This window comes from Tursiops truncatus, chromosome 13, assembly GCF_011762595.2.
Source record: "Tursiops truncatus isolate mTurTru1 chromosome 13, mTurTru1.mat.Y, whole genome shotgun sequence".
Lineage (NCBI taxonomy): Eukaryota > Metazoa > Chordata > Mammalia > Artiodactyla > Delphinidae > Tursiops > Tursiops truncatus.
This window is the reverse complement of record NC_047046.1, coordinates 37,191,109-37,201,139: the sequence shown is the minus strand read 5'-3', so window position 1 is coordinate 37,201,139 and position 10,031 is coordinate 37,191,109. Positions and strand designations below refer to the sequence as shown.

At 44.3% G+C, this 10,031-nt stretch overlaps 1 protein-coding gene across 1 annotated transcript; it reads left to right on the top strand.

Moving 5' to 3' along the window:
* The first annotated feature begins 2,043 nt into the window (after window positions 1-2,043).
* CETN1 (centrin 1) lies at window positions 2,044-2,827 on the top strand. Its single transcript, XM_004320817.3, has one exon. It carries the CDS (start codon window positions 2,141-2,143, stop codon window positions 2,657-2,659), a length of 519 nt encoding a protein of 172 aa, XP_004320865.1. The 5' UTR covers window positions 2,044-2,140; the 3' UTR covers window positions 2,660-2,827.
* The last annotated feature ends 7,204 nt before the right edge of the window (window positions 2,828-10,031 follow it).

Below are 10,031 nucleotides of genomic sequence, written 5' to 3'. Positions count from 1 at the left end.
AGAAATGCAAAATATCTGGGAGGAATTCAGATTCAACTAAGAATCACCCAGCCCTGTATGGCCCCTGGAGTAGCTCCCTGTAGTAACTGTCCCTGGAGTAGTTCATTCAACACTCACAGGAGCCTAGTACGAAGCTCTATTATTATGCCTACTTTGCAGAAGTTTCAGCTGAGTCTGGGAGGTTAAGTGGCTTTCTCAGGGTCACAGAAATAATAAGGTTTGAGATAAGACCCCAGGCTTTTTGACCTGGTTAAGAAAGCAGGAGGATTTACAGAGTTGGAAGATGGGCAATGGCAGTGTCTACTTGCCAAAGCCTGCTTTGAGTTGACACCATCCACAACACGTGCCGGGAAAGGGGGTTGTTGAGAGGAATGTCCCAGGTAAGGTGCTTTTACCTTTAGAAACCCTGTGCCGAGGCCCTCTGTCCATTATGTCACGTATCAACTGGGGCAGGTAGTGAGATCTGGCTACTTAAACATGTCATGTAAACAATATCTGATCACTAACTTTAAAAACAATTTGTAAGGGCTTCCCTGGTGGTTCAGTGGTTAAGAATCCATCTGCCAATGCAGGGGACACGGGTTCGAACCCTGGTCTGGGAAGATCCCACATGCTGCGGAGCAACTAAGCCCGTGCGCCACAACTACTGAGCCTGCACTCTAAAGCCCGCAAGCCACAACTATTGAACACTTGTGCCACAACTACTGAAGCCCACGTGTCCGTGCTCTGCAACAAGAGAAGCCACCGCAATGAGAAGCCCACGCACCGCAACGAAGAGTAGCCCCTGCTCACCACAACTAGAGAAAGCCCGCGCACAGCGGCGAAGACCCAATGCAGCCAAAAATAAATAAATTTATTTTTAAAAAAAGAATGCTACCATTGTCAGCTTTCTGGTTTTTTTTTTAACTGTTTAAAGAAATACAGAGCAATTCTTTTTTTTTTTTACCACCAAAAGCAACAATAGTTTATTTGAATTATTTTTAATTCTTTAGCAAGAAACATTCATTTTTTTTATGTGAAGGGAAAACCCTGAAGATGTCCAGCCTTAGGTCAGACAAAAATAGCTGAGTCCTAGCACCTACAGAGCAGTTCTAAACACAATTCCCTTATGGGTTTAACTGATGAATTTGTTCTTTCTTTTCACCTGAAAAGCTTCCATTTTCCTCTTGCCCCTTTGTTCTCAGGAGGCAGTTTTGAGTCCCAACATGCCCTGCATCACCTCCTCCTGTGTCCACTGCCGAAGCAGGGCAATCAGAGTGTGGGCTTCAGCACAACCCCAATTGGATGACAAACAGTGAGAGTAATAGGCTGGTAGAGTTTTTAAAATTCCAGAATACCAGAATACAGTACTGCAGCCCCCCTCTCTCCAAATCAAAGCCTACTGAATGAAATGATGACTGTACTCAAGTGCAATTATACTGAGCATGTAAAATTGAAACACTGAAAGTAAATCTTACATTCGGATATTGCATTTCGTATTTCAGCCTATGCCAAATAAGCTAGTGACATTTTTATCATTGTTGAGTGTAATGTCAGGAGACAAACGTCTACAAATTTTCTACATAAGTTTTTCCATTTTATCTGTTTTCCATTTATGGAGTTGAACACATGGTGTGACTTTTAATATTCTCTCCTCCTTCTTCCCCGCATTTTATGACAAGGGATCAAACTCAATCTTGATTATCCTAAATTTACCCTTAGGTAACCTCAGACCCAGAGGGGTTTTTTGTTTTGTTTTGTTTGTTTGTTTTAATTTGTATGGAAAAAGAGAGGAAAAACTTCCAAATTACCCTGTAAACCTGGTCCTATGGATGCTGGCAAATGGCCTGGAAAGAACAGGTGCAGCATGTTATAGAAGACCATGTGGCTGGTGGCTACCAGCTCAGGTCTCTCAGGTCGTGGAAACTCGGTAATAACTGAGGGAACTGTGGGTTTTAACGTATGTCAGATTTCGAAGATGGGGCGGGCTTAGTTGAGCGGGGTCTCCCTGGGGGCGCACAAGGGAAGCGGTTGGGAATGAATGAGCCGAGGCACCGAGCCCGCGTTCCTGGCGGTGGCGCCCTAGCTCCAGCGCGCTGACAACAAGCGTTAAGGTAACAACCGCCGCCGCCGCCGCCGCCGCCGCCCCCGCCGCCAGAGGATGGCTTCCAGCTTCAAGAAGTCAAACGTGGCCTCCACCAGCCAGAAAAGAAAGGTGGAGCCTAAGCCCGAGCTCACTGAAGATCAGAAGCAAGAAATTCGCGAAGCGTTTGCCCTCTTCGATGCCGACGGCAGCGGCACCATCGACGTGAAGGAGCTGAAGGTGGCCTTGAGGGCACTGGGCTTTGAACCCAGGAAGGAGGAGATGAAGAGGATAATCGCCGAGGTGGACAAGGAAAGCACAGGGAAAGTCAGCTTCAATGACTTCTTGGCTGTGATGACTCAGAAGATGGCCGAGAAAGACACCAAGGAAGAAATCCTGAAGGCTTTCAGGCTCTTTGATGATGATGAAACCGGGAAGATCTCTTTCAAAAACCTAAAGCGCGTGGCCACCGAGTTGGGGGAAAACCTCACTGATGAGGAGCTGCAGGAAATGATTGACGAAGCAGATCGGGATGGAGACGGTGAAGTGAACGAGGAAGAGTTTCTTCGGATCATGAAAAAGACCAGCCTCTACTGAAGTCGGTTTCTCCCGCAAGCATGTGTAGGGAGATTGAGTTGACTTGCTGGGTTCCCTGTTTCTGTTTTGTGAAACCTTGAGGTAGAGCCCAGCACTGTCTCTCCTCTTACCCCCAGCTGGTCTAGATAGTTCTATTTCCAAATCTCTAGCTCAATTATAGAATTTTAAAGATGCTTTTAATGTGAGTTTTGGTTTTTCATTCCCAAGAGCAGACCTGGAGGAGTGTAGGTTGAATCAAAGATTCTGAAACTTCTTTCCATCCACCATTTGCCTTGCATTGATGGACACCCATTAAACTGAAGGCAAGACATACTGCCTTCAGTTTATATATATATATATAATGTATGGTTCATATATTATTCCTTAAATTCAAGTCATTGTTCTCGCATGATAAGGTGGAATCACCAGCAGGTCATCCTAGCCATTGATTTTCACTTAACTGAATACTGGTTTGAAGGAAAACAGTGCAGCCATTTATTGGGCTCAGGAACGGTACTGCTCTAAAGGATAGGCTTGCCTTTGGCTGGTGGTAAATGGTGCTATTTAAACGGTTCTCTGGTTTCATCACATGCAAATGATTCTTGATTTGTGTGTACATTACCTACTGTGGATTATCGGGGCCACAATGTATTCTTGGGCTACAGAATAAAAACAGAATTTAATATTGGCCCAAGCAAAGTATGATTGGCTTAAGAGGTTAAGCTAACTAATGACTTTGAGTAAAGTAAGATCTTAGCTTAGGAAGTTGTAAAAAAATATCTGTAACACACTTTGAGCTACTTATCTGTCCTTGGAAAGATAAACTAGTGTTTTAGTTATTAGATGAGTTATACTATAACCTTAGTCATTTTATTATTGCTTTATTACAAGCCACTGTCTACCTTCTAATTCTTAGAACATCTTGGTTCTTGATACTTAATTTCCCCTCCTCTGGTGTATAGTTGATGCCAGAATGTCTGGCATTTAAGTAGTTCTCTATTTTATAATACCAGGAAACTATTTGTTGTGGCTTGTGTATGCATTAATACTACTTGTTCTCTGTTATAAATTAAACCTTTCTTGTTTTGAAATAAAATACCTACCCATTTGAACATCTACAAATATGAAGTTAGAGAAAAGTTAAATAATATAGCTGTGGGAAGATAATGAAATCTGTCTGCTGAGATGGAGGCCTGGACAAACGTTTTGATAATAGGCAACAAAACTAGCAAACAGGCAAGATATTTTGGTCACAACTAAATTAAGTCTTCATACAAAGTCCCATTAAAATAAATGTGAAATTCTGGAAAATTTTTCACTTGCTTTGCCAGCAGTTTTACCCTTCAGAGGATTGTTAATCCAATCAGGAAAACTACTACTCTGGATTTAATTCTCATTAACAGGGACTAATTTGTCAAAGCAGCAGTACTAGCTGAAGTGATGGGTATGTGGGCATTTACTGTGAGAAAGGATTTTGCTGAGGCGGCTGGCACAGGGCAGGGGAACTCACCCAGACTGCAAATGCTAACAGTTCAGGTTCAATGTCTTAGTGTGGATTCAGGTGCAGTTGTAGGGGATACAGGTGCAGCTCGGACCAGCGACAGCGTGAGGGGCCCGATCTGAGGGCAAGGGGAGGAGCGTGGCATTCTGGGAAACAAGAGTTCCTGGCATCCTGATGACCAGAGTCTCGGCCCAAGGATCTACATATGGATCAAGGTAGAAAAAACAGAAACAAAGAAAGTTGGCAGGAACTAGGAGAAAGGGTCAGAGCCTTGGCCAACTGGACTGGGTTCAGTCTTGGCTCCCGGCCCAGCAGAGGATAGAAGCGAAAACCAGGAACCCAGGCTGAAGCCCAGGAATCAAGCTGCCCAGACACCATGGGGTCAACTGTGGAGGCTGTAGCCCAGGACTTAAAGGGTTGCCTTAAAGACACAGTCTGTCCTACACACAGGAAGGGGCTCCAGAATATTCCTGAATCCCATTCACTGCTAAGGAAGAACCTCTCATGGACTACTAGTTTTGCTTCTCAGTCGGCACGTATTCTGGGAGATGGAGGGTAAATCGGGGGCAGGGGAACAACTAGAGCAGACCTAGATTGACATTTGAATTTTAAGAGAAGTAAATCATACACGTCTGGCTGGGTCAGACCTGTATCCCAGTCTTTACACAAATAGAACACAAGAAGTTCAATGAAAATTTAAAAACACATTTTTGCAGATGAGTAAACTCAGCTATAAAGGTTGGGAAGAACTCAGAAAGTAGTTTTCACTTTACTGGCACTATTACAAATGGTCCCAATAAAGAAGCAGGAAGTATAGCAAAGAAACTGTGTAGGGAGCTCATTGATAAACTCTTGCTTTCTAATGATAAATGTTAACAGGTGAAAAGCAGAGCATCAGGCCAAGGATAAAAATATGACAGTCTCAAGGTTGTATTGCTATCAAGGGAGCTAATGCCCCAAATGAGCAGAGGACAGTAAAGGAATTTTTTTTTTCCTTAAAGGCATCTTAGTTATGTCTAAGATGAGAAGATTGAGGATGGGATAGGTCCAACTCTTTAAACTGTTGCAGGTTGGTTTCCATGGGAAGCAGGCTCTTTGAGTCTTAGATGTGTGTACAGGAAGTTTGAGTTCTCTGGATCCCACGGGTGAGGGGGAAAGAAACCAAGACAGGGCAGAGGGAGAAATTGGGCTATGATATGGTCACTAACAGAGGCCTCAGCTGATCTCATGGGGAGCTCTGGGGCAAGGGTGACCCTGCAGATGACCCAAATTGTGACGAGGAAGCTGGGCCTTTAAAACTTGTCATTGACTGACAGTCACTGGACATGAGCTGTCCCTAGGAAGAGGGTATGACCTTGAGCAAGGTGACTGGCCTCAGTCAAGGGCAGTCAGTCTCTGGGAGAGGGAATTCAGTTGCAAACTATTAGCTGTCAAGACTGCCAGCACCTGGGGGATGACTTCAGTTCTGAGGGACAGGCCAGAGGGGAGATCTGGGCAGGGCCCCACGGTGTCCACTACACCCCACACCTTATACCACTTAGATCTACTGGCTAATTCAGGATTCTGATGGATCTTTCTAGATCTAGAAGGAAATCTAGAGGGATGAACTTCAGCCTCTGTCACAGCAGCTGGTCTCGAGACCACAAGTAGTGCTCATCCCAACCACGCGGTCTGGATTCCCCTCACCCTCAGCACCTCTGCTGACATATGACTTGCCTCGTGGGATGACCCAGATCCTCATCCCTGAGGAGTCTGGGCCCCTAATCACCACGCCCCTCTCAGGCTCTGGTTGCTGCACACATCTCTCTGCCCTCAAAATTGACTACAGGAGCCCCAAGAGACGTTCAAGTGTGTCACCTGGGTGCCAAGCATACTGTCCCCACGTTCTGCCCACAGCTCTGCATCCTCCTGATGTCCAGGAGCAGTTACCCATGGTGGTGGCACCTTCCCTGGACTGCCGCCCTCTCAGCACGAGGAACCCAGCGTAACTGGGTGGCACGCATAGTTTGACATTTACTGGGACTCTCGCTGTGCCTACTGAGGGGAACATTCCCCCTCTGGGAGCCAAGATCTCTAAACGCACAGAGGCCAGAGTTGTGGGGACGGGCAGCACAAATTAAAGGGTAAATGCCTGGCAGCTGTGGTAAGAATGACTTCCGCCCTTGATTTGCTGGACTCACGTGACACCACACCATATAATGGCCATCAGTTTTGAGTGTGTGCTGCATCCTGGAGGGTGGCAAGGCATCCTCACTGGTTGTGATGCCCAAGCTGGCCCCTCAGCAGCATCGCCAGCAGGCTTTTCCACTGCTCCATCAGGTCAAAAGCTTCTGTGTGTTATTGTACCAGTAGACTCTGGGCCTGAATTCCCACTGTTGCACTTCCTTTCCTATAAAGTGGGTGCCTCGGTCCAATGGAATATTATGTGGGATCTTATGTCAGTAAATACTCAGCTGTGGTCCTGGCTGAAGCTCCACAAGCAAGAGAGGCAAACCCTTGACCAAAATATGTGTCAAGTCCAGTCAAGATGAGTTGCTCATCTTTCCAGGTGGAAGGGATCTAGTCAGACTACTTGACACCAGGAGGCCTCTTGGCCTCCTTGGGGGATGGTGCTCTTCCCATTTGGTGTCCACAGTAGCTATATCACCCTTCCTGAATGGGAGTCCGAGCTGCTGGACCCACGCACAGCCTCCATCTCTGCCCAATGACTACTCCATTCATGTGCGTACTGTGCCAGCCCTGGGGTGGCAATGACAGAGGTAGACTGGCATCAACTGGCCAAGTCATTCTATCTTCCTAGTTGTTTGGCATCTCTTATACGATACAAATGCTCTGGTAGGTGTTAATATGAATTCCTTACACTTCCTACCCATTGCCATAAATCCATCTATGTACCTTTTTTCCAGATCTTTTTTTTTTTTACATCTTTATTGGAGTACAGTTGCTTTACAATGGTGTGTTAGTTTCTGCTTTATAACAAAGTGAATCACTTATACATATGTTCCCGTATCTCTTCCCTCTTGCGTCTCCCTCCCTCCCACCCTCCCTATCCCACCCCTCCAGGCTGTCACAAAGCACCGAGCTGATCTCCCTGTACTATGCGGCTGTTTCTAGATCTTTTTATTCCTGATGTTTCCTTTTCCAGAGTCCTGAACAATCAGCCAACTGATCGGTCACCACTGTCAGAGCCCACATGTATTCTAATTTCAGGCCACTTTTCTTTCCACACAAAGTGGATTCTGGTCTATCAGAAATTCTGTCCATTGGGAGGGTTTCCTCTTTCACTGATATCTTTCTGGTCCACCTTTGAGTGTAATGAACCTATGGTCCGTTGTACCAAAGCTGACGTATCCCTGAACCAACTTCAGCATTTTTACTCTTCCAACAGCTAGTAATAAAGGACCACCTACCCCCACGTGGGCACAGGTATGAACTGAGGGAGGGGCTCTGGTGCAATTTGATGGATGACAGGGGCCTTCTCCTCACGCAGCTTACTTGGGTCCTCTAGACTTGCCTGTGCCGGATCCCAGGCATGCGGGTTCTTAGTTCCCCAACCAGGGATCGAACCCATGCCTCCTGCAGTGGAAGCATGGAGTGCTAACCACTGGACCACCAAGGAATTTCCCCAGATATACCACTTCTTTTTCTAGTTTCCCAAGGTAGCAGATTACACTATTGATTGTAGATCTTTCTTCTTTTCTAACATATGCATTCAGTGCTATTCATTTCCCTCCACTTTTCGTTGTATCCCACTGCATTTTTTTTTAAAGATTTTTTGATGTGGACCATTTTTAAAGTCTTTTATTGAATTTGTTACAATATTGCTTCTGTTTTATGTTTTGGTTTTTTGGCCCTGAGGCATGTGGGATCTTAGCTCCCTAGCCAGGAATGGAACCTGTACCCCTGCATTGGAAGGTGAAGTCTTAACCACTGGACCACCAGGGAAGTCCCCCCCACTGCATTTTTATTTAGTTCCAAATATGTTTTAATTTCTCTTGAGACTTCTTCTTTGACCCATGTGTTATTGTTTGATCTCAAATATTTTGCAATTTTCCTGCTATTTTTCTATCTTTTCTAATTTAATTCTCTGTGGTCTGAGAGCATGCTTTGCTTTTTTTTTTTAAAGCACTGTGTTTTTTGTTTGGTTGTTTTTTTGTTTTTGTGGGTTTTTAAAATTTATTTTTGGCTGTGTTGGGTCTTCATTGCTGCGCGCGGGCTTTCTCTAGTTGCAGTGAGTGGCGGCTACTCTTCGTTGCGGTGCGCAGGCTTCTCATTGCGGCGGCTTGAGAGCATGCTTTTTGAGATTTATTCTTTTTAATGGGTTAAGGTGTGTTTTATGCCCCATAATGTAGTCCATCTTGGTGAAAGTTCTGCATGAGCTTGAGAAGAATATGTCATCTGCTGTTCTCAGATGCGGTCGTCTATCGATGTCAATTATATCCAGTAGATTGATGGTGCTGTTGAGTTTAGCTATGTCCTCACTGAATTTCTGCCTCCTAGATCTGTCCGTTTCTGTTACAGGGGTGTTAACGTCTCCAGTTGTAATAATGGATTCATCTATTTCTCTTCACACATGGATCAGTTTTTGCCTCATATTTTGATGCTCTGTTTTTCAGTGCATAAGAATTTTATGTCTTCTTGGAGAATTGACCTTTTCATCATTATTTAATGCCCCTCTAGATCCCGGATAATTTTCCTTGCTCTGAAGTCTGCCTTATCTGAAATTAATGTTGTTACTTCAGCTTTCTTTTGATTACTATTAGCATGGAATATCTTGACTTTTAACCAACCAGTGTCTTTATATTTCAGGTAGGTTTCTTATAGACAACATATAGTTGGGTATTGTTTTTTTTATCCACTCTGTCAGTTTCTGTCTTTTAATTGGTGTTAGATCACTTAAGAACAAGAAAAATAAAAGATTTTATTTTACCTTCATTTATTCCTTCTCTAATGCTCTTCTTTTTGTTCTTCCAGTTTTATTGAGCTATAATTGAAACATAACACTGCATAAGTTTAAGGTGTACAGCATAATGATTTGACTTACATACATCATGACATGATTATCACAAGAAGTTTAGTGAACATCACCATCTCATATAGATGCAAAATAAAGGAAAAAGACAAAAAATATTTTTCCTTGTGATGAGAACACTTGGGATTTACTCTCTTAACTTTCATAACATACAGAAGTGTTAAGTATATATTAATCATGTTGTACATTACAAACCTAGTACTTTTTATCTTATAGCTGGAAGTTTATATATTTTGACCACCTTCATCCAATTCGCCTTCCCCTACCCCCTGCCTCTGGTCCTTTTCCTATGAGTTTGTTTGTCTGTTTGTTTTTATATTGTCTTGTATAAATTTATTTATTTTTGGCTGCATTGGGTCTTCATTGCTGCACGTGGGCTTTCTCCAGTTGCGGTGAGCGGGGGCTACTCATTGTTGAGGTGCACAGGCTTCTCAGAGCGGTGGCTTCTCATTGCAGAGAATGGGCTCTAGGCACACAGGCTTCAGTAGTTGTGGCTCCCGGGCTTTAGAACGCAGGCTCAGTAGTTGTGGCGCACGGGCTTAGTTGCTCCACGGCATGTGGGATCTTCCCGGACCAGGGCTCAAACCCGTGTCCCCTGCATTGGCAGGTGGATTCCTAACCACTGCACCACCAGGGAAGCCCTTTCCTTCACTTTTGAAGGATTACTTCACTGAAACCAGAATTCTAAGTTAATGTTTTTTATTTTCAGCACTTTAAATGTTTCACTCCGCTTTCTTCTTCCTTGCCTGGTTTCTGAAGAGAAGTCAGTACAATTCTTTTCCTGGTTTCCCTAAAAGTAAGGTGTTTCCCCCACTCCGCCTCTGGCCTCTTTGGGGAATTTCTCTTTGTCTTTGATTTTC

Bases quoted from the DNA above. Each gene is read 5' to 3' on its own strand.
- CETN1 (XM_004320817.3), top strand. From the start codon at position 2,141: ATGGCTTCCAGCTTCAAGAAGTCAAACGTGGCCTCCACCAGCCAGAAA.